Here is a 27,654-nt window from a genome sequence, read left to right on the forward strand (position 1 = left end):
AAGGCACAGCCCCACTCCTGACACCTCAGCCATATTAACTCTGTGTGACATTCGCACACAGCACAGGGGCCAGGAGGAGGTAAAGAGAACAACCTTCAGTACCTCATAGCTGTGCTGTCAGTGAAGAAATGAATGTACTCACTTGAGCCATCACTCCCATCACTGATGGGCTCAGCCTTGGCCAGCAGCAGGACAATCCTGGAGCTGCCTGGCATTAGCTCTGTCGGACATGGAGAAGCTTCCAGCAGCTTCTCACAGAAGCCACCCCTACAGCCCGCCACTACAAGAGCCCTGCCACACAAACCCAACACACACTGCTACAGGAACCATTTACCAAATGAAAAGCACGTCAAAATAACAGCAAAGTGCTGCACATTTTATTTATAAACAGGAAAAAGGAGAAAATATAAAGAACATGTGAAAAAAAAAATTTTAGCTTTACAGGAGCATGAGAATGCTGGTGTCCCCAGCTTAGCATTAGCATTCCTTTCCTCCCCAAGGGCTAAGCATAGGCCAAGGGTCTTCACTGCAATATCCATTCTGTCAGCCTGAGACCAAACAACATCTTTTAAAGTTAATTTTGTTGGTTAAAAGTGAATATTTCCTAGTGAGAAAATGTACTGTTCTCTCTTGAGAGTCTCTCTTGCTGAAGAATTCACAATCAGTTGCTTTCTGCTTCTATTAATGTATGTCCCATTAAGCAAGTCAGATAAAAAATGCAAGTTTTTCTCAAAATTACTTTTTTTTCTTCTTCCCTTTTCCCCCCACAAACAAACAAAATACAAGGAAACTACTGGGACACAGTAGCATTCAGGCAGCCTTGTCTGATAAATAAACTCACATCTGGTATGTGGGAGAGCCCTAGTCCTACATAATACCTTATTCTTTTTCCATAAACTGCAAAGTTTTCTGTTAAGCCCAGCCAAAATTTTATTAATGAATAACAAATGCATACAATATGTTTAAATAGTACTTTTATATCTAGTATGGCCCAGGAGAGTGGCTGCAGTCTGTATACATACATTAACATCAACACTACATACATTACTAGGAGTTTTATGTCTTTGTCCTCAACTGATCTCAGCAATTTCTTTTTCTACAGTCATCTCACAAACTGTCCCCTAACAGATTTGTTCAGTGAGTGACACTGAATCTCATACAGCACCAATAATGATGTATGACTGTTGATGTCTCAATAGGATTTTGTTTTTTTAAATTACAGGCCTACTATTTTAAGAGTCATTTAAATGTAATTCACTGGAGACCTACCCAGCTGGGACATGAAGTCAGAAGGAAAATTCATGTGCTCTTAGTGAAAGAAAGAAAAAGTTAAAGGAGAATTTTTAGAAGTAAATAATGACTGAATAGCCTAAGCTAAAAATACTTAAACTTTAAAGAAAAAGCATTTACACATTTTTGTTTACATCTGCAAAGTGCTGCTTTATCAGATTTGGGATCCAAATTTAAAATCCTTAAGGAAGAGTTTTAATTCCATTGTTTTTGAGAGCATGACCTTTCCCTTTTATTAATATAGTTTCTCCATATACATACAGTGCCCAGCTATGGTGTAAGCTTCTGCAGTCGGTGTCTCTAGCTATCCCAAGTTATCACAGTGAAATATCCTCACTTTTCCAAACTGTATAAGGCTGGAAGCTGAAATATCCATTAACAATCCTACACAGACACACCTAAGAGCTGCTGATTTGTGAATGAACATTTAAATCCCTAAAGCCCCTGAAAAAATCATTAAGGAAGTAAAGAAGAGTTCATTCTTTTAATCAACATATAAAAGGGTTCAAGGAGATAACTTCTGAATCCTGTGAAAGCTTCATAGTAAAAGACTGATAATAAAATTTGTCAGCGATCATTCTAAAAGCAACTGTGCTCACAAGAACTCCCAAAACTACACCTACTAGTCAACTTCTGGACCACTAATTCATCTCCTACTGTCAATGGGAACTCTGAATTCACCTATTGCTGTCTACTACTATCACTATTGAAGCTGCACATTTGCTTACTTGTGTAAGAAGGCAAAAAGCAGCACTGAAAGAGCCTCAAAAATGCTGGATCCTGTTTCCAAATTGTTACCAAACATAGCAATTATAGTATAAATAGCAAAGAAAAAACGCCAGGAGAAGAAAGCTGTATGTGTTTATAAAATACATTGCAGACCATGAAGAGGGATCAAAGGCTCGTGCCTTCCCCTGCTGCCTCACTAACACACCTGGGTTCTCACTGAGAGGTACCAGAACTGCCAGCACACCTTCTCATTGTGCTTCAGCTGACAAAGAGTTAAAGATGAGACACAAAGCCACAGAAAGACATACATTTTCTGTTAGGACTGTCACTGACGATAAAAATCATGTACTCTGACACATCCAGAAAAAGAAACCAAGCACGCTGCAATTCCCGCATCAGAAAGACTGTGGCTATTTTTTAAGGTTTAAGTCTGATCTTTGTTTTCCAACATGCCTTTTTGTATTTTGCCTCATTACAGCATTCATAGTCTATCAGATATTCCTTTCAGAGGGTTTCAGTGGATGCCAGCAGCTGGGAAGCTCAGCCAGCAGCCAAACAATACCCGAGTTCAGAAGCGAGCCCAGGATTCCTGCCTCCAGGCTTGGCAAGCATTGGACTGTTACGGAGGTGATTCAAGTCCATCAGTCTCTGGAAGACAGCCACCCTCTGTCTCTTTTACAACCCCTCCCCTCATCCCCAGCAGCCAATTCAGTCTGCAGTTGGGCTCACTGTTAACTAAGTATTAGGAGGATAAAAGTAGACAGGGAGCTCCACAATGGAAAGCCAAGAATAATGGTGCAGCTGAAAACAGTCATGCCCGAGCTGCACTCCCACTAGTTATTGCTGCTCCTTTTTAAGATACCAATGCAAGAGGTACAACACGATGCCAGAAGATTTCTGTTTGTCAAGCAGAAGAAATATGGGCAAACCCTCTCTTAATGCATGAATCAAATGCATTAACAGAAAACCTAGCGGATGCCTTGAAATGTAATTAACCAAAACAAACTATGTGGTAATGCGTGTTGGATCACATCCACATCCACTCCCTTCTGGCACACGCACAGCATGCACACATCCACAGGGATTTATTCCTCTATTTTCACCACCTGAAGATGATGTGGGCACTGTAGACCACCGTGGACTCTATCCCATGTGAGTCCTGGTCACCACTCCATATGAGTTGCTATGGTAATGTAAAGCAAGGTGGAAATCAAGCACGTGAAGGCTGAAGAGCAGCTATAGGTAAACGCTGGCCTCCAGCTGCAATGCCCTGCACACAGGAAATACTTCCCCTCTTTGCTTCCCAATGCCACCTACCATGGCTCTCCAGGGTTTGTTTTTCCCCCAGCAGGTTGTTTATGTGTAAAAGCAGGGTAATCAAATCTTACTCACCTCACTTCTTGAAGCAACTGCTCGATGGAGAGGAGTCAGCCACATATTGTCCTTGGCATTAACACGAGCGCCTGCAGATAAACAGCAGAGGTTACATGCAGGCCCTGGGTGTGACACTGAGAGCCTTGCCCAGCTGCTTCCTAGTAACCAGAGCTGAGTACGTGGTACTGTCAATGCTCCCCAGGACTCTCCTGGCACCGTGTTCACCTTGTAAATGCATTTCCAGATGTCAGATAGATAAAGTGTGATTTGGAAAGAAAGGAACCAGATAGATAGGACCATTATTAGGAATAGCTTTGTTTACAGGACACCAAAGAAGCAAGATTTGTTGGATGGAATTACATATGTGTGTATGTGCATGTATGTCTATAGCTATGCATTATTTTAGATCAACTGCTACCACTTCCCTGCTTCGCAAATCCTGCTGGAATCAAGAAAACAGGACCAGGAAATGCTCAGGTTGGAGACAAAACTGGGCACTTGCTACATCAGGTTCTGTGGGTGTTACTCAGCAAACAACAGAAGTGCAGGGATGAGGAAGACCACTCATCTGCCTCCTGTGTGGTTCAGTGCTAATGGGTGCTCTGACAAGGGCAGCTGCACAAGAGGATGGATTTGGGCTGGCTTGCCAGAAAAAAGGATACAGGAAGAATATTTGACAAATACAGTGGTTCTGGGTGACTGCAGATGCAAAAATAATAATAAAAAAGGATACTGTACATTTGTGTGATCAAAAAGATTTGTTTGCAAGCAATATTAAAGCTATTCACTGATGTGAGACCTCAAAAAGGAAATCTAGTGATAAGGACTAGAGAAACTAATTTTTAAAAGGGCTTAACCTGAAAATATTATATCTTACAGATTTGCAGGTAGCAGTACTACTCTGAGAAGAGTAGTACATGCAGAAAAAAATTTAGAGAAGCACAAGGTTCATGCACACGGCCTGGGTGAGCCTCTGAACTTCATGAACAAAGAGATTCTTAAGCTTCATTTTGGACCATAACTTAAGTGCATACAAAAGGCTGTAATTAATAAATTTCACTCTCTGAATCACCGGTACTTTCTGAGAGCTGATTCTCAGGAATATTATGATGCTTGCCTGTGAATCCCAGTGGTTATTGGGAATTGTGCTGGATAATCAGATAAGAAACAAGTTCTTGCATATTTCCACAAGTCAGGATGCAGTTTTTTGTCTGCAATAAAAACAAAGCCACTTTCATAACTACTGCAACAATTAGAGGCAATCCTCCAAACTCACCTCAGAATCTGGTACCTGGTGGTACAACCTGCCCTCTGGAAAAACACCCTTTAGAGAAGACACTGTTTCAAAGAGTTTTCTAATTAATCTGTCTATGCAAGGAAGCTTGTGGCTTCTTTTGTCTCCATGAGAAGGCCATTGCAGTTGACACGTTAGTATCCTGCCCTTTGCCTGCACTGTGTGAGGTTCTAGAGACAAAGCAACAACTTTCTCCACCATCAGGAAACCAACAGGACTTCAAGGCACTTTCCATTATCCTGACTTGTACTAGTAGGGGTCTTGGAGATGCAAACTGCTTATGTGAATTCCTACTGATTAACAGCAAATACCATTTTGGGTTTACAAATTTATTTTGTATTTACCTTGGGGTTTTGCCTTATGTTCTTAAGTTTCTTTTGTTTTTTCTCTACCCATTCACTAACTCCTACAAGCAGATGGTTACAAATCAGAAAGGCTCATGTGGGGAGTAGCAAAGTGTGACAAGTATGTCATTCCTCAGTATTCAACAACTCTAGCGGCATGGGTGAGTACAAAGATGATGAGAAAACCTAGAAAAGTATCTCCACCAGTAGCTATTTGTCGCTGTTGAGCCGCTAGCAGAGAAAAAGACCCGGATTCTCAGCGTGGCATAGAAAAGAGAGCTTTATGATTTTGATTCCAACTTATATAGATTTTTCAGAGGTCACCCAGATTGGTCAGTCAGAAACTTCCCCCTAGGCCTGATTGGCCAGGCCTGAACTGTCCAAATCTTGAGACACAATATTCCGTAAATTAATCTGTATGTCGTAAGGACAAAGAGGGCTGATAAACACTCAAATTGGTGTATATTTTGTCATTCATAGCACAATCTTCCTTAAATATATAAGCTGCTATAAAGAGTTCACTTAAAATCCTTTCAGGTAGCCTCAGCACCCACTCATTCCATAAAATATCCACTTTAAAAAAAAAAAAAGCTTTTCAGAGTAAAAGCTTCTTCTCAGCTTCACCTTCTGCACTGTGCTGTTGAGAGGGCTCATACCCCTGGGCCTGACAGAAAGGCTTAGCTGTAGGGATTTGCTTTGTGCAGCTGAAGTAGACAACATAACACATAACATTACAGATAAAATCAGGAGAGGAAACTTTCTGTATTCCGCTTTTCTTTAATATGGCTGGTTTGTAATCTTTGCCATTTTTCACTCTCAAATTTTTCTGCCAAAAGAGGAAATAAATCTGAAACTGCCTCTTTTCTTTTGAGATCTGAAATAAACAACTCGACTCTGGCTTTCAGGATTAAAGTTAACATCTCTTCATCATAACCAAAGTACAGTTTTCCATCCAGCACATTTGCCAAATCCAGATCTCTAGATTTCCACAGTCTAAATCTCCAATATTTAGGGAGAGTCAATGGAGAAAGAAAACTCTACTCTTTAACGTATTCATGTCATTATTTACATGCTCCTTTCCAACTTTTCCTATAAGATAGACAGCAATATAGACAGCAATAGGTCCAGCAAAATGTAAGGACAGTTGCCAAAACTTCTTGGCAAGAAGCTCAGAGCCTTCTGAAATGGTCAAGCATGGTAATATTGCCAAGATGGCAAGTGCCTTGGTGGGGAACAAGGGGTAAGGGGCAGAGCTCAAACATGATGCCCCTCAGGCACCAGCTCAAAGCCCAGGATGGGGGCAGGCACCAGCACAAATGGGAATGGAGCTTGTATTTCCCCAGACAGCTGTTCTTGCACATCCACGACTGTGCCATCATACAGAGATTCCTTATGTTAGATGGTTACTCTGGTCCTTCTCCTTTTTGACAGGAAGGAGGTGAAGAAGTGCTCAAAGCTCCCTGCTTTTTTGTAGCCTGGAAAAACAAAACCACACAGCACACTTCCCCAGCTTGAATCATATGATTATGGATCAGGCCTTTGCGCTGGTGCAAACCTATGTGGCTCTGACATTTCATGGCCCAGGGTGACTCATACCAGTTGAGGGATCTGGCACTCTCTCTCCTGTATCAATTCCAAACAGACTCCATTTCAGTGGCTACCTAGAAAGCCACTCCTGGTCTGTCTCCAACCACCTGGGCAGAAATTTTATTCATTAGACACAACATCTATTTGTGCTGCCACCAGTTTATAGACCACAAATCTCAGAATGTGCGTATTTAATTTAATTTCTCTCCTGAACACTGTACAAAATGTATTGATTCTCCTCCTAGTTTCTACTCATGCTGAGAATATTGGTTGACACCAACAGCAAGCATTTGTGTGCTTTCTCTCTGTGCAAACACCATCTCATTTAACGTCAGACAACAATTCTTTTCTGCTCATGTAACTAAATGTTACATTCAGATTAATATTTTATGATACACTTTTACTACTACCGTTACTGAATGAAGAGGTGAAGCAAAGGAAGATTCTGCACTTGTCATTGCAGCATAGTTCATAGAGAGATCACAATTACAAAGAGGTGTTTATAACAACTCATGAATCTGCTCCTCCAAGCCTCAGAAACCTCCAAACCTGCTCTTGGATACAAGTACTCATGCTCATCATGAGTAAGGACATTCATAGCTCCTTAATATCTGAAGTAAGTAGAATATACAACACAGAATTAATTTTGACTCATGCTGAACTAGTTTGGAAAGACCCACACAATTCCTGCAGCCTGAACCCCAGCAGTCCCACTAACACAAAGTTCAATTTTTAAAAGCCCCCATCACAATTTTTTCATATTCACTTGGCTATATAAAAACTCCCCAAGAGGTACCACCTACATTTTATGCTGTTGATCAGACAGACCCTACAGCCCATGAATGACATTTTGGCAGTCAGATGCTGGAACTAAGTGTCCCAGAAGAACACTAGAAAGCCTTCTTCCCTCATCAGGAGTGTTCACCAGGACATTTTGGATGTTGTTTGGGAAAAATGGGCAAAACAGTTTCACCTTTCTCTTTATGAGGATATTGCCTGTGCTGTTACTTGCAAAACTTGAAAAAATGCATTACTCTTGCAATCTTCTCACACCACACATGTGACAAACAACACACACTGCAAGAACCCATGCACAGCTGAAGTGTATTAACTCCTACCTCCCCAGGGAGAAAATCATGTTTGCATTTAGCACATTGAAAACCCACCCAAGCATGACCTGTCAGCAGAGCACTGTTCATTACAACCATTCTGCTGCCAGCAGTTTAGAGCAGAAAGATGTGATGTGTGATGTATGGCCAACTAGTTACCCTCACTGAGCAATCAGGCAACCCAAAATTCCCCCCAGAATGAACAGAGGAAACACATAGCTACAGCCAACTGAGTTCTCATTTCCTGCCTGCTCCAGGTCTGGCTAGACTGGCCATCCAAAGAAATATGTTTGTGTGGTCTGCATGCATCCATCAACATCCCAATCTGACTTTGAAATTGGATGGTGCTTTAAGCAGGAGGCTGGATCAGGCCATCTCTAGAAATCCCTTCCAGCCTGAATTATTCTAGGATTCAAAGCTGGAAATTAGAAGGCACCTCGTAATCACACGGCTGAGAATTCTGAAATAACTTAAAAGAAAAAATACGGAATTCATTTGAAGGAGCAGTTTAAAAATTCATGAAACCAATTATGTAGCAAGGTTGCTTGCAAGGGGTCAGACGTTTGTACCATAAGGTTCCTTTCAGTCCCACATTCTTAAATCCCCATAAGCTTTACTCTTACAGTTCTCCAGTTTAGAAAAACACTGCCTTTGAAATCTGCAAGCACATCCAGGAGTTTGCCATGAATTATGCTTGCTTCTTGAAAGATGACTGCTTTATGCTTTGTTCTGACATATTTTGATCATGTTTTCTGTCACTACAACAGTTGGGAAACAGTTTTTTTATTTCTTTTGTTTAGATACTTCCTACTACACAGTTTCTAATATCCAAATAAACTTCCTGACTCTTAGAAACATGCTTCTAATGTAAATAGCACTTACAATTCATTTAAACTAATTTATAATTTTTTGCTATTATTCCGTAATTTTTCCTAACAGGAATTCTTGGCTTGTACTCCAGGATGTGAACCCATATTTCAAATATATTCTACAACAAGTTTCTGAATCACAAATACTGTCAGTTTGAATTCTTTATAAGTTGTTAAAAGCTAGTTACTTTTTTTATTAATTCTGCTCAGTCACGGGGTGTGTTTTATAACTGTATCACCAAATTTAAACATATTTTTTAAGCTTGCAACAAATGCAACAAGCTCTGTGAAACTCAGAAACAGGTCATGCCCAAAACTCACTCAGATGTGTTTTGCTGGGTATTCCTTGTAGCTTTAAAATTAGCTGATTCACCAGTTAATAGCAGTGAGGGGCTACACCTTACCTGACAAAATGAGAAGCTCAATGATGTCTGCATCCCCCAGGAATGATGCAACATGAAGAGGGGTCCTCTTCTCAGCATCCTACAAAACAACAGATTGTCCAGTTATAAAACACGGTCAATAACTGCAAGCATTGGAGTTAAAGAGCAAAGGATTTGTATATATTTATTTTTCTGTGTGCATTTCTGGTTGTAATTAGAAATGCAATCTCAGCCAGTGAAAGAACAAAATTCAAGATGTAACAACACAATAATCCCCTGGTTTTTATCCCTTCTTTCCACCAGTCTTTGCAGAGACACTGTGATATTCTGATATCCTGTTTATAGCTAGATGAAATCAAATCTAAAATGCACAAAGACAGCATCTCTGGGTCTCTTTCAGAAATGTTTTTCACTCTTAAGTATCACAGCAACATAATTCAGATGCTTCTGGACATCAGACTCTTTTCAGTTTATTCATATTAATGCATGAAGCTCTCTTTAGTACAACATGGTATTTGTAATGGCCATTGTACCTGTCAGTGCAACACAACCAAGTTTGGCAAGAGCAGAGCAGTTAGAAGTTGAACGTTAATGATACAAGACCAAGCAATTTGCTATATCAAGGAACCGAGGCTACTCAGTGCTTTGGTGATTATAAGCAATTTACTGTACTAAACTATTACTAATCTGATGCAAGTTTGATAACTGAGGGAAGAAAGGACATGAAACAGAAAATTTTATCCTTATTCCAAACAGGAATAACTCTCTGTAAGCTTTTCAAGCTTTCAGTTCTTAAAATCAATACAAAATCCTATCATATTAAGTGTGAATCAAGTTTTCAGAGGAAGATGGGTTTAGTCACAAAATTGAATTTAAGCTTTATTTCTCCAAGACAGAAAAACCCTAAAATTTCTCCATTTATCACAAGCAGGCACAAATCAGAGTTTAGTTGCACACAGAGCCCTACAGGCAACATTTTCTGCAGTTTGTCAGGGAGAAGTCCACACACTATGCCCACAGCCAAGCATGCAGTTGAACAACTCAGTGGAGGAACATCCTTGAGTTCCTGTTTAGACTGTGCACAGGACTGATACCAAAACAGAGGAACTGAGGCTTCTGCCCATCTGCCCCACCACAGCCACTGTGTCCCCCTCGGAGCCCTGTTCCCTCACAGCCACACCTCCATGGCTCGCTGGCTTGGTGCCCAGCTTACGCCTCAACAGCCATTCAGCTCCAGACATCCTCATCCCATGGTGCTGGTGTAACAGGAGCACAAAAGAAAATCAATAATAGTCCTTTAGACTGGAGGCTACACAGAGAGAGATAGGGAGAAAATTTGTCACAAGGAAAGGCTTGGCAGAACCCCAAATCTCAACACACATTATCAAGGCAAGGAAAGTAAGTGGGGGGAATAGATGACAACAGGATTACAAAAAGCATTAAGACAAATAATCAGACCTGCTTCAAGTGCACTTCTCAGAGGAACTAAAGGTCAGCAAAAGACAGTAGATAAGCTATAAACAATGGCTAGAAAATCATGCTGAGATGAGATAAACTCTCTTTCCAGTACCTAAAGGGGACCTACAAGAGAGCTGGAGAGGAACCTTTTACAAGGGAGTGTAATGATAGAACAATGGGGAATGGCTTCAAGCTGAGAGAGGGCAGGTTTAGATTAGATACTGAGAATGAATTCTTTACTGTGAGAGTGGTGAGGTACTGGCACAGGCTGCCCAGAGAAGCTGTGGGTGCCCCTTCCCTGGAAGGGCTCAGAACCAAGTTGGATGGACCTTTGAGCAACCTGGTCTAGTGGAAGGTGTCCCTGCCCATGGCAGGGGGCTGGAAGGAGATGATCTTTAAGATCACTTCCAACACAGAGCATTCTGTGATTTAAGAAAACTGTATGGTAGCATATATTAGTTCACAGGAAAGATGCTGCTGCAGGTTAACATTATCTATACAATTTGTTTTCTAATACAGATAAAAGAAACTAAGAATCTAACAGCCAGGCAATCAGGAACAGAAGGCCTCAGCAAGAAAAACACTCAACACATGCTTAAACTGTTCAAGTGCTCACAGTGGCACTGATAAGGCCCTCACAGGCTTAAAGTTAGACTAGTCCTTAAGTGCGTTATTGGATCAGAGCCTCGGGGTACACGAAGATTAGCAGAACAGTGAGCTGAATGAATCATATCAGCACCTGTAAAATATTCAGGCACATTTTAAAAAGGACCTACATTTTCTCCTCCACACAGCCTACATCTCAAAAGAGATAATGGATTTGAATTTTGATATTAACTGCAACTGCTCGGATCAGGTGATGGTTAGGACAGAGTTATTTACTATTAAAATGTAAGAGCAACTGCTGCAGAAAATAAATGTATGTATCCTTTCTTTGTCACCAAACTGACTGAGCAGCTAACAGGAATAGTTGGAGTTTACAGAAGGAGTTTAATGCACCACAGAAACGGAGTTACTGAAGCCTTTGGATTCCCACCACCTTCAAAATGTGCCTGGGTGGCAGAATAAGGCACATGAGTGGCTATAACTTTCACTGATTAAGTCTAACCAAAATAATGACAGAAACAAACCTGCTGCTCATTCACTCTATTTACAGCTCTATTTACATCTGAGTACACCTCATTTAAATAGCACAACCATTACAAATCAAATTTTCAGATAGAACTTGACTTCAGAACAATTAAATATTGGGAACTGTTAGGAACTACTGAAAAGGCTAAAAGCATATGAGCACCTTCTTCTTGGGCTTCTTTACAACCGCTCAGAGCCAAAAGCTGATGGTGTACCAAGAAAGTCTGTGTGGCTTCAAGGACTTCCTCCTCCTCATACATTCCTTTATTAAAGCCTGTAATTCACTGAGCAAATTGAAGTGTTTGTGACCATCACAGGTGATGGTGAAAGTCAAGCTGTATAACTCATGCCTTGTGCTCTTTCTTCTGCATGGTAATAACCAAGCATAGAAATTCCCATCTGAAAATAAAGATACTGGCTCCAGCACCTCTCATCCCACAGTCTTCAGTTTAGCCTCAGAAACAAAGATTTTTCTGAACTGACTCTTTAATTGCCAAGTGCTCATGAAGTAGAAGAGGCAAATACTTCGATCATCTAGAATAAGAAGAATTGTCTTCTCTCTCCCCCATCTAATGCTTGCCTTCCATGAGACTGACAGTGACTTCTATGCTAGAAAAGCATGACTTTAAAAAATTAACCACTAATTCCAGATTGAGACCATAGAAACTGTTACCCTAAAGAACAGAAATATTTTGATGCTTATGGGTATTCAGTGTAAGACTCAAAAGACAGACTTAAATAACTCCTCCATTTTTATAAATATAATATGGACTTTGGACAGGGGGTGTTAAGGAATGGGAGCATACATCACTCAGGATGAGAGAAGATTTAGAAAATTCTAGTATTTCAGTATGGCTGCCTTTGAAGAAAATAATGCAGTTACAGCTAAACCCTGCCATGAGACTTTAATGGTCTGTACATGCTTCTCTGTCTCAAACTGGTAACATGAGTCACCAACACAGATATATATATAACATAGTAACCATTACTACACTAGCATGCTGTTGCAAAGCAACTCAGAATATTTTAGATTTTTAGGCTCTCCAGCAGAATCTTCTTCACAGTTCAAAAATCTTCTTTATCAAATATTTCAAAAAATAATCTAAGCCCAAAAAATAATTTAAATGGAAGTCATGCTGGTTACCTTTTATTGCAAACATCAATGTAATTTCATATTCAATTTTCTTACATAACTGAGAATTGTTCATAATTTCTGTAGAAAAAAAAATTCTCCATCACTTCCCCTTAAATAAACAGCATATTAAACAGCACTATTAGAGGCTAAATACCCAGTGGAGGCCAGCTATTACCTGCCACCAAATTGTCAGTTTGTGTCAAAGCAGAAGCCTTCCAAAGTTCTTGACTAAATCCTCCAGAAGACCTTCCAGCACAGCAAAACTATGTCTATAAGAGAAGCATTTACTTCCAGGATAGCTTTATTCTCCTGCAAGGCTCCACTTTCCAAAATGATAATCACCATGCCTTGGATGAGCAGAGGTGAGGGTCTGGTGTTCCAGGATTCCTGAAATATCACCATTACAGTCTCTTCTAGTCCCAAGCCAGGCATGTCACTCTAAACTGATCAACAAGCTGGTTTCTACTTCAGCTACCCCAAACATGCAAAGCCTTTCAGACTCACAGTCCTGAACATGTGCACACTTGTACCCTCAAGCACTCACAGCACCTCCAAAAACGTGCTTAGCAACAGCACAGGAATATACAGAACTTGTGTGCCTGTGTGTGAAGACCTGGATGTAGCCTGAATCCTCCTGACAAAGGCAGTCCTGCAAATCTGTGCCTTTCCAAGCACGACAAAGAGAAAAAAAAAGTAAGAAACAGTACACATACATGTGTCTCCATAATGACTTCCTTCCTGCTCTCCTTATCTCATGTTAAACTACCCTCTAAACACATGGTCCTGCATGTATGGCCTTGCAATCTCTGTTTGTGCCTGTTCCCCTGCAGACTCACTCTGCAGCTAGAAACAAGGTTCCATCCAAAGGAAAACACAGGATAAAAAATAAAAACAGAGAGAATGAAATAACTTGCAAACAACACATCAGTTATGGGGAAGAATACTGGAAGGTTTTTTGACTTTTTTGTTTGACTTTGGGTATTTTGAAGGGACACTAAACTAGAAGACTGAGAGGAAAATGGAAAGTTCACAGGAAGGATTTTGGTTTATAACATCCCACATAAGAACTGGATTTTGCAGATGTAATGTGCTCCAAAGCTGCATGTATTATGAATCCCAAATAAGAAGGGGTTACAACTGGATCCAGATTAGTCCATGGATTCGATGAGTCATTCTCTCCCACTCTTCTCTAAGTAAAAACAGCACCCCAAAAAATCCCCATCTACATACACATAGCATGAGCACCCCGCTACTTCTGAATGTACCAAACAGCAAGTGCAGAAAATGTCTACCTGAAACTAATCTGGTGGTCTGGATTGTCCAAGGGATATCACAAATGTCCTGGGAAAACAGGCTGCTGAACACTGCCCACAGGCAGACCACATTTCCCATGGAAAAAGTGCATATTCAGTAAGCAGGGGTAGGGGATTGCTCATTGCCACCTAAGCATAACAGGCACCATGCCCTCGGGGTGCACAAGTAGCATTAGGTGCCCCCAAAGCACAGGTAAGGACTGGAGAGGTCAAAGTGACAATTACAGTGGCAGAATGAACTAAAACCACATTTGTCATCCAGTTACAGATTTCACTTTGTTGCAAAATAGAAGTTACAATTACAGCAGTATCCAGAATGTAGCCATTTCCATTAACAAACACATCCTTGGCTTGGGAATTTACTAATTATTTTACCAGACCAAAAAAAGTAACCTTGTAAACTTCTGATTTCTTCCAAACTCTTTCCTGAGATTAATTTTCTCTTGGGAAGTCTGCACATGCATTCCTAATTTTGTGTAGTTTCTCCATGCACTTTTGCTTCTGTCTTCCAAATACTTTTCTTGCTGAAGATTAAAATCCCCAAAATTCCCAACGTTTGCTCCAAAACCAGACTTTTCTTTTGGATCCCTGTCCTACCTATATTTTAACTACTCCAATGTTAACACAGCCAACCAAAATGATCAACAAAGGACAAATCTCTGCCAAACAGAGTTTCCTCTCACATGAGCAACCAAACACTAACATGGAAGTAATTAAAAACACCCTTAAAATAGAAACATAAGCATGCGATACAAATTGCCAGCTCACAGCACAAGGAGGGGGAAATATTTTCATCTTTCTTTAGTGATATTTTAAGCAATTGACACTTGTCTGCAGCCTCTCTTCAGAACACAATCTTCAGTTTGTGTTGATCAGTATTTTCCTAATTACTTCAAAGAACAGCTTTGCATTTTGCTCCTGACAAAAAAAAGCTGTTCAGGCAAAGCATTCTTGGGTGGATTTTGAGCATTGTAAATAGTATTCTGGGCAAAACCACTCAATGACTTTTTCTGTTAAGTACTATGGTACTCATCTGCAAAACACATATTCTTCATCTAATCTTGCACCTGACAGCTGAGAGCATCTCCCTAGCAACCATCACTAACACACCTGCAGCTAAAGGATAGAAAAATACTGGAGAAGGCCACAATAACCTCATACAGGAAACGCTATTTTGAAAATCCAGCCTGAAAAACAGAGGAAATTTTAGGATAATGGTGTTCATCTAGCTTGCTGAAGGGGTTTTGTTTGGTTGGGTTTGGTTTTTTCCTTTGGTTTATTAGGATCATCAGCAAAAACAAAGAAGGAGGAAACTCAAGGGAGATGATTCTTTAAGGAAGCACTTGTAGGAACTTTCGAGAAAACAATCAGGTACTGATAATCACAGGGAAATCTTAATGTCAAGGTCTTGGATCGGATTCCCCATTTCAAACAGCAGCAATCCTTTCCTTCTACTGGATAGCAAACGGAGTGGAGCCCCAGTCACCCAGATCTGTAGGATCACCTCTCCAGTTCCTTTTGGCAGCTCTGAACCAGACAGTTGGACCCCACTATCTGCAAAAGCTGCAGTGCCAAGACTGTACCAGACCAACTGCTGGAGTTAGCGATGAATAAACTGATGGCTTTATGTCAGAGAAAGGCATGAATAAGAAAAGGAAGGTTGATTCAAAAATCCAGGAAACACCTGGCAATCATCATTCTGCTTCTGCTTTATATTCTCACCACTTTGAGAGGCCACAGATAGTAGTCAGGACTAGCAGGACTCGCTTCTAACAATACGGATTTAAGTTAAAATCAAAGGGGCAAAAAACACCCCAACTTCTGCAAAAAGACCAAGTTGAAATGGAGATTTTTTTTCACTGCCAAAGCACTCAACTACTACTTGTTTACAGCTGCTTACCATTCTGGCTAGAATAAGCCAATCTGCAAAACAGTAATTCCTTTGTGAGCACATTGTGGCCAAGATTCTGCTTCCTTACTCTCACTGCTGAGAATTATAGTGAAGCTTCAGTTTAAGTAGAGTCAAATGCATAACAGCTCCTGATCTGCAAAGACTCTTCATAAAAGGAAGCCCTACAGAGAGTAAAAATATGCAATTTTCAGCTGTTTTCATTCATTTTCTCAGTAAGAGAAAGAAGAATGTCCCTGACTGACCTGCACATTTGGAATAATTACCATACACTTTGAGAATTTAAAGTCACCTGCTAGAGACAATTATATATCAGACTCCTAACTCCTATCAGACCACTGAAGCCCCAAATATCTTACTTCCCAATCATTTCCCTCTGTTATGCGTTAATTACTGAGGACATTTTTAATACTGTCATTGCCATAGTGCACAACATGCCAAGTTACATACCAAGGCGTTGACATCTTCAGTTTTGTAGATCAACATCCGAATCTCTTCTGGATCACCACTGAAAATCGCCTGGACCAGTGGTGGCTGCAAAAAGAAAACAGAAGAAGCAGCATTACAGGTTTGTTTATTTTCTGTTTAAAATGAGAGCATTTTGCTCCTGCTAACATTTGCCAAAGCTGCCCACAGACATCGTGTGACCGCAGTACCAAACCACCGAGAGTATCTCATCAGTAAGAGCTATCAGTTTGCTTGAGGATAAACTGAAATCATGAGCATGTTTGTACCTATAATGAGCGTGTGTGTGCACAAACAGGGACCCCATTAGAATGGCAACTTTTGTCAACAACACGCAATTAGCCCAGATGTTCTCCCTGGCATGTAAGGGGAAAACTAATTACATCAGATAGTGCTGCATGCTTGCTCTTGGCACAGATTAATGGTCATGCAATACACATTTAGAAACAGAACATTATGCAGATAATGAATTTCTGGGCAATTACTAAACAACTTGCATTTTTTTACTGAATAAATATGCAATGAGCACAGTTAGTTTTAACCACCCAAGAAGCGAAATAATTATCGCATTGTTTCAAGTCTGTTATTATGCTATTATGAATTGGAATGCAGAAATAAATAATCAGGCCCACAGGAGAAACAATGTGCCACGCTCGCTCCTCTGGCAGTGCTGGCGTCACGGCCCGGCAGCGGGAGGGAGCTCTGCGTGCGCTCACCGCTCCGCTACTCGCCCAGAGCTGGTGACCTCGGTCCTTCCGACGACCTTTGCAGCAAATATCTCAGCTATTAACCAAGCTGGCAGCACACTGAACTAAAAGATGAAAAACCTTGCTGCTGGGGACTTGGGAAAAGAAGGGGACAATTCACTATTCCCTTTGCCCTGAAGCATGTGGTTGAAACAGGCCCCACTTTCACCAGCACCCTCCTGAAGGCACTGTGTGCCCCCCAGTCCCACTCCTGGTTGTCTCGTGGTCCTACTGGCAAAGAAGAGTTTGTGGTGCCATACAATCACCAGAATCTAAAATAATCCTGTAAATGGAAGTATGCGTGACTACTTAAGCACATAAAACCACAGCAGTTCTTGAGATTCTACAGAATTTAACTCTCTGGTAAATAGACTTTCTCAAAATTCACAAAGCAGGCTGAAAGAACAAATAAAATACCATTTCCCCCCTACCTTTTCACTGCAAAATTCATCATATTTAAACGTGGAAAATACATTTCTATGTTAATGGTGTCTATTTTAAGATATACTAATCCCTTACGTCCTTGAGAAACATTCATACTGGAATTTCATTCTTGCCACTCCTCCAAAAGTGAAAAGAACTAATGCAGCATCTTTGATCACAACTGTCTATGTCTTACATTCTGTAGTGGATGTTTGAAAAATAAAGAAAAAAAATTGCATTTCAATTGAACCATTTAGCATGCTTCCTTTCCAGCCCATGTCAGAATGTCCAGAGAATATTCCCCACCAGAGGATGCAAACACCAGACCTAAATTTTAGGAGAGAAGGGAACAAGACTAACAGCTATGAAGATCAGTGAATGTTTCTGAAATTATGATGTTCACACCAAAATATTTGCATTTCATGTCCATTTATCATAATATTTAAATGGAAAAAAAATTAATAGGAAAGCAGAGAACTCTCCAATTTCAAGCTGAATGGCAACACAACCCAGTAGCCAAGAAACAAAGAGTCCCAGCAGCTCAGATTATTCCCTGAACCCATTTGTAGGTATCCCCGGCACCCAATGAAAAGTATCAGCCAGGCTCTGGTGACATTTACGCTCAGACCTCAGACAGAGGCAAGAGAAAAAGAGAAAAAAAAATCTCAAAATTCAAATGTGTTACATAAAAAACCCCAAAAAACAACAAAAACAAGTTCAAATGCTGTTACAGGCAATGTTTTTCTTTTAAAAAATGAGGGAGTAAAGTACTGTGTATCATTACATTTAAAAAAATAAAAGGAAAATCTTCAATAAGACACTTTGACCCTTCTCCTCGCTGCCAGAAGTCCGAATCAGACACTTGGTTTTACAGGAAATGTTTGACCTTTCTAATTAGCATCAGCTACTTAACCCAGAAATCAGATTGAGAATAGCATTGTGTTCTTTAGACCTGTAACATACAGAAGATCCTCATCTCAATTTTTGTCCACCATAGCATGGTCACATCTACCTGTCGTTCCTTAAATCAAATCTCAGTGTTTATCATGCATCTGAAGCAGATTAGAACTCCCACCACTGATACACCTAACCTTTGCTGACAGGAGAAGTTGCCATATACCCATTTCAAAGGCCTTATCCTTCAGAACTTTTTCCCCTTTAAGATTTAATTTTTATAAATTTATTACAATAAAATCTTTCTCTGCTAATTGTAGCGGCAAAGAACAGAAATAATGGAGAATGATCAGAGCCTGCAAACTGGAAAGAACAGCTAAAACCAGGACAGGATAATAACCATCTTGAGTCACTGCTGTGCAGCCTGCTCCAGCTGGCCCTTTCTCTAATTCACTGTGTCATTATTTTACTTTATTTTCACAGGTATTAGTTTTGAAATGAGAAACGTATCATTGCTGAGGCAATTTTATTCCATAGTAAGACCCGTTTCTGTGTGAGATGTGCAGTCATGTATGATGACCTGTTCAGGAAATAGATGTCAGAACTATGCTGCAGCACTGCTGCTGCAGTTTGAGGTCAGAGCTGAGAACACGATGCGCACCCATCAGCGCAATGGAAAAAGTATTGCTCTGTTCAGCAGCTGACAGTGATGGAATGGATGTGATGGAACTGCTTGTGCAGTTACATACACATTGATGATGGATGCCCAATGACCTGAACAAATTACTTTTTTGATCTTTAGTGATAACCATATTCATGCATGAATGACCTCAAATAACTTTTTAAAAATTATTTTAATTCCTGAAGGGTAGATAATGATCCTTCCTAATTATCAAAGGATAGTATATTTTTGGAAATAATTTCTAAAACTTGTGACATCATCAACGGGTTATTTCATTAACAGAAATACTTTGCTTTAAAATTCTTCCAATTCAGAAGTTGTTAAACTCTCACAATGAAAAAAAAAAAGAAAAAGCACAAGCACAGAACAGATTATGTATAACTATTATTAGAATTAAGCAAGGGCACAAGGTTTTGGAATGATGAACAACTGTTTCATCAGCTCAGCTCTATAACTTCCAAATTCTTAAGGACAATTTCAGCAGGGAGTGTTCACATTTCTTTCTGAAAATAAACTCCGGCAGCTAACGAAAACCTTTCCATGTTACTTTTTCTGCAGAGTTGCTATGATAGGTATGGAATTTATCAACAAGTTTTATTAGAGTGTTCTTTACTTTGTGCTGTAACAAGCATTTCAGTAAAAATAAAATTGTCTGCAGACACCTTCCAGTGCTGCAACATTTTGCTATCTTTACTGAATGCGGGGCAATCACAAGGTGGACTTCAACCCACCAGGTAAAACTAACTTGTTGGACTGAAGGCAAAATTATTATTTCAGCGACAGAGTTTAAATCCACATGGAAGAATGTCCTGTGGCTCAGCTGGATTCCACAGAGCCAACAAGCCATTCCAAGAGAAAAATCTGACATTGGGAAATTCTCCTCCACAGATCTGACTATTACCAAGGGGCATTGGCAAGTCTCTGACTCCAGATGAGATGAAGTATTTAAGTGGATTGTCTAGCGTATCATTTTAATTACTATGTCTAAAACAGGTGCTGAACCCCCTAGTAAATTGCTTAATACTTTTGTTGAGTAATGAGTAACTGTGACACGTATTAAATATTTCGCCTTGATTTTAGATATCTTGACTCACTAACAAGGACTTACTTAAACCAGATTTTTGTTTAACAGGAGGTGGAGGCAGATAGGGAAAGGACGATCAACTCCCATGCCCATCTGATACAATATACTACCATTTGTTCCTGTGAGTAAACAGAAGTTATATATTGATACTTTATTAGTTCTAATTGCATTACATCATGTTCCTGGACTAAACACATGGATATGTCCATGTATTCATGTAACTAGCAAGGCAATGTAGCAAGACACACAAGGCAGTGTAGCAAGACACACAATCATTTCAAAGTGGTATTGATTCAGACAGTGTTTTGCCAAATACCTCTTTTTTTTTTTTTTTAAGGTACTCCCACTAATCAAGATTACCAGGCTGCCTGCAATGTCACATCACATACACCTATTTCCTTCCATCAGTCAAAGGAAAAACACTTCTCTGCCTAATTTTAGTTTAGGACTTTCTCCCTTGCAGCATACAACACATAAATATCTGAAATGCTCTTTGAACTTTTAAGGCTGTACTAGTGAACAGCCATTAACTGGATTTCTCCTGATTCTTAGAGTATTAGTATTTATACAGTATTTATGTATGATTAGTATTTATACAGTTCCATGTACAGAAGTTACTCAATACTAGTAATTTTTAACAGGCCTTGTAGTCTATTTCCCTTGCATCAGGGGTTAGCCTTTTACTGCGTTTTAGGAATGAATTGCTAGGTAAATACAAAAAGAGTTTTGCTCTTAATTTTTTAATTCAAAGGGTGCATTCCTGTTGTAGGAATTTTTATTTACTGACTTCTGACAGCAAAGTACTTTCACAGAGGTGGGCTTTGGAGATGAATGCCCTTGGATGGCTGCTAAGAGGTCTGCCATCGCAATTAAAGATTTTTACTGAGCAACTCTTAAGGAATACTTGTCCAAGCTACAGAAAGGCCAGTGGAGAGAATCAAATCTGTAAATAGGGTGTACTGGTTCTCTGGAAGCACTGTGACAAACTAACAGCATTGTTAAGTGAGCAAATGTACTTAGGACATTTATACCGAGCAGATCAATAAATACCCTGTTGGCTGCAACATTTCAAACACAGCAGAGGAAAAAACCTTTTCAATTCATTTAATTCTATCGTATTATGTCCTTCCATTTACTGCAGACTAGCCCAGTGATTTAAGGATTGTACATCAATCCTCTGCAGCAAGGACAGCATGCATGCCTACACATTGCTATTTATTTCAATTTGTTCCACTGTGTTTCAATGCTCAAGGACCAACAAATTTATATGACACACAGAGGTATTCAAAAAAACACAAGTCAACACTCCCAAAACTAAAAAAAACCTCTGTGTGACAGTGGTACTTCCAAGCTGAGAGATCTTCATGCTGTTTTAGGCCAGCATTTAAAGGATACAACTGTGCTCTGACATTTTCCCCAGACCAATGGCTTTCTAACTTGCTGCCATGCTGTGCTCTGAGTTGCTTAGAGGGATGTAATGGGCATTTAAGTTTTACTGTAAAGAATCTTGGTTTTTCCTGTAATGGCCCCCATTTCTATCCATGTCATTTATAACAGCTTCTCCAAAGCCTCAGGCTACTTTCATCCTTCAGACCATAAAAAGGACTTCACATCAATGTCACAGGGCATTGTCACAAGAGCAGTGGAGAATTGATCACTGCTTCATTTGCTGTTACGCTCTCCTGAGATTAGGTAAAAATTATATGTAACTCTAACTAGACCATGTTTAACTTCAACAGCAACTTTGTACATAATTTTTTTAAGAAAGAGGAGCTGGAGGGGCGTATCTGCATTTGCCTGGACAGCGTAAGGCAACAGCTGAAGGCCTATCCCTCCAACGCTTTCATTCAAATGCTGAATGGCAACTTCATCAAAACACAAAAAAATGCTCAGTGACCAAATGGAAAATACCCCAGAGCACACCTGTGGCTCCCAGAATGGTCTAACCCTAAGGGAAACGCACTGAATGACACCCAGGGAATCAGGAAAGGATGTCTGCAAAGACAATCAGTGTGGTATAAACAATGCTCACTGTGCTTGGTGCTTTTTCCCCTCTCCAAAGCCAAACGCTCAGGAAGGCAGAAGTGGTTCCTAAGCAATTGTTCACAAATGTCTGAATAATTTATGCAATGCTAAAATGGTCCATAGGTAGCTCCCACTTAGGGATGCACTCAGCTTTTTCCACAGTGGCTTCCCAAAAGAAGACTTGAACATTTACAGAAATATTTGGAGAATTAGTTGGAGTACAGTGATTCTAACATGATCATCACGTATTGCCACTGCTGGTAACATTATGAAAACCTGAGTTAAATTGCTGGTGTACATTGCTAACCACATGACAATCACAAACAGCTACAGAAACAGAGCAGCTCCAACCTTACTCTGCTGAACAGCCAGGCAGCTTGTGCAAGCTGCAAAGCCTCAGGGCAGCATGGCCCAGGCAAGGAACTACACGCATGCCTCCAGCTGGATTCATCTGGGTGCCTGGTATCCAGCACTGATCAGGTTCAGAGGCTGAAATTACAGCCTACCAAAACACCCCTCTGCATCTTCTGGGTGGGAAAAATCACATCATCAGCTTTAGGTGAACAAGTATATTTTCCAAAACTCCAAGTTCCCTAACGATGTACAATAGCTGTAATGAAGGAGGAAGGGAAAAGTACAATCACTGGAAAAGGGTTGAAGTAGTAGCAGTAGAGATGTCTGAAACAAGATTGTCTCATGAGAAGCTGACAAACACCTTTCACTAAGGATCTTGTTTTGAACACTGCTTACATTAGATTTGGAAAAGAACAACCTGAACTGTTTAGAGCATGGCTCAGCCCTGAAAAGGGAGCAGGGCTGTCACAACACATCCTGCATCACCTGCTTTTAAATTATTTACCCTCCAATACAGCTAAGCCTTTGCAAAAACAAACTGGGCTTGGGATTGGAAACCCAGGCTATGCTCCCACAGACTTCTGGCGCTCTGCTCCCATTCAGCAAGGCCCTGATGGCTTTTGCTTACACCCCACCCACAAAACTCCCTGTCCCCGGCCAGACAGAGAAGACAATAGCTCTGATTCTATAATTAAACATAATCACAAATAATCATTTAGTCAGTGATGTGCAAACCAGACTATACTTCACTACACTTCCCCAGAAGCACACACCTTGTGAAGTAAAAAGAACAAACCAGCCAAACCCCTGCCTCATCACCACACCCTGCATGGTCCTCTCTGTGCTCAGCCCTTTTCCCTCTCCTACAGATTTAAACCTCACTCTCTCTTTCTGCTGTCCCATTTCCATGCTGCTGGAGCAGAGGAGCTGGAGTTCTTTCGTGATGCATACTTGAACACTTCTAATTGTAAATACACACTATTAAATAAACACTTGTATTTTGAGCAAGTGAGAAAGAAAGAAAACAACATACTGAGACAGCAAAAAGTTTAACACAACATTCATTTAGTGAAGCTTTCACGATACTTAAAAAGGAAAACAGTCAGGATTGCCCTGCTTGTGCAATGCTGGACCCAGCCCGGTATTTCTGTTCGCACAATTTGTGATATGCTGTTCTAGACAGTGCAAAACAAGCCTCTGGCAGATCTATTTCTGGCTGTTAGCTTGGCTCCGGATTTTGGCTGCCTCCCATTTTTCATTAGGAAGCCTATCAACTGCCCCAAGAATTGCTTATGTTTCCAGGTGAAGTGAAGGTTACATCCTGCCGTTCCTGGAATCCTCAAATTCCTCTACATACTGAAAGTGCTGCAAGTTGCCTATGTTTCATTGAACTTATCAGTTAAAGGCACCAAAATAATTCTTGGCCCATTAATTTAGATCATTTCCAAAAAGGAAAAGAGCTAAGACTGTGTAATTCAGCTTGCCCAGTATCCTTTCCTTCATTGTCATTACTGGAGGCTGTCCACCTAACTTAAGTGCTAGGGTTTGGTTTTAGTTTTGGCATTTGGGATTGAGGGTTGGTAAGGTTTTTTTTAAATGCCTCCAGATCAGATCAGAAAATTAGTTAACAAATACTATGCTGAAGTTACATTAATCAAGTGGAGACAAAGACTCAGCATGATGCAGACTAGTTAAAATAAGAAAGTTTTTTTAAAGGAGACAAAAATAAATATAGTAGCATAACATTCGTTATATTCACCAGCACGTGTTACCCATTTAAGAAGAAAAAAGCCTGTCACAGACAGCATAATAAGATTTTTTGGAATACCTACAGAGATTGAGGATAATCAATCTAATAGTACCCTGAATTTTTCTTGTCCTCCTGAATTTGTTTGTTCAAAGTTTCTTGGGATTTTGTCTCGATACAAACTGTGTGTTGTGTAATATGTCACAACAGACATATCAGTGACACCATTAAGTAACAGTCATGGGATTGTAATAGCAGTACCAAAAAAGAGATCCAATTCCTTTTATACATTCTCAGCAGCCTTTGATGCTTCTTTGAGTACTTCTTGTCATATCTGTATTTTGTTTCCCAGCGCTTTTGTCTTTTTTTCCCTCCCCCATAATCCATCAATCATTTAGTCAGAAGCAAGGAGGGAGTTCTGGCACCAAGGCAGTGTTTCTGAACAAGAGCATAGCAGAGAGTAAGATCTCTGGGGGCATAAATTCCAGCTGGTGTAAATCAGCTGAAGCAAACTCCCAAGTGAGAGGCATCGTGCCATGTTACACCACCTGCTTTCCCAAGGGTCCTGCACATTGTCCCCATCAGAAGCACAGCTGAGAGGTGGCCAAGGCAGCATGAGGTTATGAACCTCAAGAGAAATGAAACCGCCGGCAGCAGAACAGAGCAACAGCAACCCCAGTGACACGTCTGCTCCTCGCTAGAGATTTCAGAATAAAGCAGTTAGGGGGAGAAACACACTTGAAAAACATCAACCCTGCCAAAAGCTTCATTTCCTGCTCAGTTGTCTTCAAATAAATTTCAAACTAATTTTTTTTTCTTTTTTAACCAATTGCTTAGGTGGTAAATTCCACAAGGGGGAAAAAAACAAAAGGACAATTAAAACTAAATCTGTGTGCAGGGGGGAATGCCCTGAGGACTGAAGGGGTTCATGCAGCTGATCAGCTTAACCTGAGACATCTCCTCTGTTCAGAGGCCCCACATCCTCTGGAGACCGCTGATATCCTGCCCTCACCCAACTCTACCAGCAGCAATGGCAACCAAGTAGAAAAAGAAAAAAAGAAACGGAAATGCTGCAAGTTTATCTTCCTTCGGTTTATCACTTATGAAACCATGACTTACCCTTCTTCCTTGCCAAGGCAAGCGTGTGCAAGGCTGCTACACACACTGCAGCTGGATTAAAAAAGCTTTTCATAGTCTTCCTTCAGTGCAGCAGCACAGCAAGACCTGCCTTTCATCTGGCAGCCTGGACACTCAGCAGGACAGAGTAATAGTCCACTCCATCTGTAATTAAGTGTTCTATCTGATATATGCAGCATGCATTGATACTCATCACACACTCTAATAAAAACCTTTTCATTTTTAGAAAATTAGTCCTGAGTTAAAGAACTATAAAGTGGCATCTGATCCTGTAATATCTTACTTGGCAAGATTAGGATTTCCGCTGGCGAGCAGGGTCTGTTTTATATTACTGTACACTCAAAGAAGGCAGCTATGAAACAGAGAGTGCCATAATAAATTTGCAGATACTTCAGAACTACACAAGACTACACAAGGACATTAGACAGCAAGATCAGAATTTATAACCACCTTGACAAATTATGCAAACAACTAGGGTGGAGGAAGAGTAGGACACAGTTCAGTATGGAGGAGAGCACAGCATGCCTGTTACTGAGAAATCCAGGGCCATTACACAGCAGTTTTGTGCAAGAAAGAATTTGGGACTGCAGTTTACTAACTGAATGTAACTAAACAACATTCCGAAAGAGGAAGAGACTTAAAATAGGATTACGACTTGCAAAACATACAGTAGTCCTTCCACTCTGCTCAGTACAGCTTAGGCTGTGGCTGGAGTGAGACGTAGTTTAGGGCACCACTTGACTTGAAGACCAAAACACGGCTCTAAAACATGATTTACAGGGAAAATCTAAACAGATCAGAGCTGGTCAGCATACACAGAAGACAATTTAAAGGAAACATGAGAACTATATGCAATACATAAAAGGTTGTTACTGAAAGAAATCATCTGTTTTCCACATCCAAGACATCCAGAGCTTGAATGGCTGCACGCAAGGAGGATGCATTTCTACTCCATTAAGGGCAACACAAACCAGGACACTGGTTACCAATTTGTCTGAGTTACAAACTGTGAACTGCAGAAGACTGTATTTCAAAAATAAATCTAGTCCAACAATCACTGAAAGTCACAGGTGTTCTTTCTGCAGGCTTCAGTAGGCAAAGGATTGAATATACGAAAGCAAAGGAGTCCAAACAAAATTCACACCACGCATACATAAAGGTTAGTGCAAAAAGGATAAGCTACAGCAGAAATCAATAAAAATACATATATTCCCAAAAGTTCAAGGGGAGTATAGTGCCTTTGGGTAGAAGCACATTAACATGTGGCAGGACCCCAGCAGAATTTCAGATCCCATCTCATTCACTCATCAGAAGGGAATTACAGCTATGGTGTTTTCTTCACATGAGCTCACGCACAGAGTTTCTGTGAAGGACAGATACATTTTACAGTCACAATCTCACATGTTCCTGAACGTCATCCTCCTCTTAGCAGTCACCTGCAACACTTCCAAGGTCCTGCTGTCATCAGTATCTAAACCAAGCCTCAGACAATAGCAAACCTCCAGGGTCATGAAAACAACATAAGGGAGGCACAAGACATTTTAAAGACTTGAACAAAACCTGAAACATCTGAGTTGCTCAGTCTTACCATTTTATTAGAGGTGGATCTTGCTCAGGTTACCCCTAGGTTGCGCATCACACACACAGCCTCACCACAGCCTGTCTCCTACGCACTACAACACAGCTCATTCCTCAGGTCAGCAACTGTCACCCTCTCAGCCACCCTCCTGCCAGCTCCAGAAAACCTCAGAAAATCCCTCAACTCTCCTCCTCTTACACAGCCACTGGCAAATATACTTTAAAAGACATTAAAGATTAATGGACTAACGCTGATGTTTCCTGATTTCTCTTAGAGGTCACGGAGAGCTCTTGAAGAGCACCACAGTCAGTTATTATTGTTCTCATCAAATACCAAAATCCTGCGGAGATTTTAGTCACTGATACTTGCTTTCTGCATAGCTGGTATAAAATTCAGATTAAAAATGCTTAACTACTGAGGCTGATGACAGAGTTATTTGCATTAATAGTAGAGTAACTATGTGTGAACATGAAGATCAGTTCATAACACCACTTCATCTCTTTCTTTACATTAGGCATGCTGCAGTTGGCATGGAGCTCTGTTCAACAACCAAAGCAGATGTTTTACCTCTACTTTGAATCTGGAACAGATTA

At 40.4% G+C, this 27,654-nt stretch overlaps 1 protein-coding gene across 7 annotated transcripts in view; it reads right to left on the reverse strand.

Annotated features, from left to right (window-relative positions):
* The window catches only part of ANKRD44 (ankyrin repeat domain 44), a 131,798-nt gene that overhangs the window by 52,988 nt on the left and 51,156 nt on the right, over positions 1–27,654 (reverse strand). For 6 of the 7 annotated variants that reach the window (XM_085066079.1, XM_085066078.1, XM_085066084.1 and 3 more), the window contains exons 2-4: positions 16,376–16,459; positions 9,001–9,079; positions 3,412–3,482 (exon numbers count right to left, since the gene is read on the reverse strand). In XM_085066079.1, coding sequence (XP_084922205.1) covers positions 3,412–3,482; positions 9,001–9,079; positions 16,376–16,459 — 234 coding nt within the window. Of the gene's footprint in view, positions 1–3,411; positions 3,483–9,000; positions 9,080–16,375; positions 16,460–27,070; positions 27,127–27,654 lie in introns of those variants that run through there. The other variant, XM_085066080.1, reaches the window with a different exon arrangement.

This window comes from Lichenostomus cassidix, chromosome 7, assembly GCF_008360975.1.
Source record: "Lichenostomus cassidix isolate B80296 chromosome 7, HeHo_3.0, whole genome shotgun sequence".
NCBI lineage: Eukaryota > Metazoa > Chordata > Aves > Passeriformes > Meliphagidae > Lichenostomus > Lichenostomus cassidix.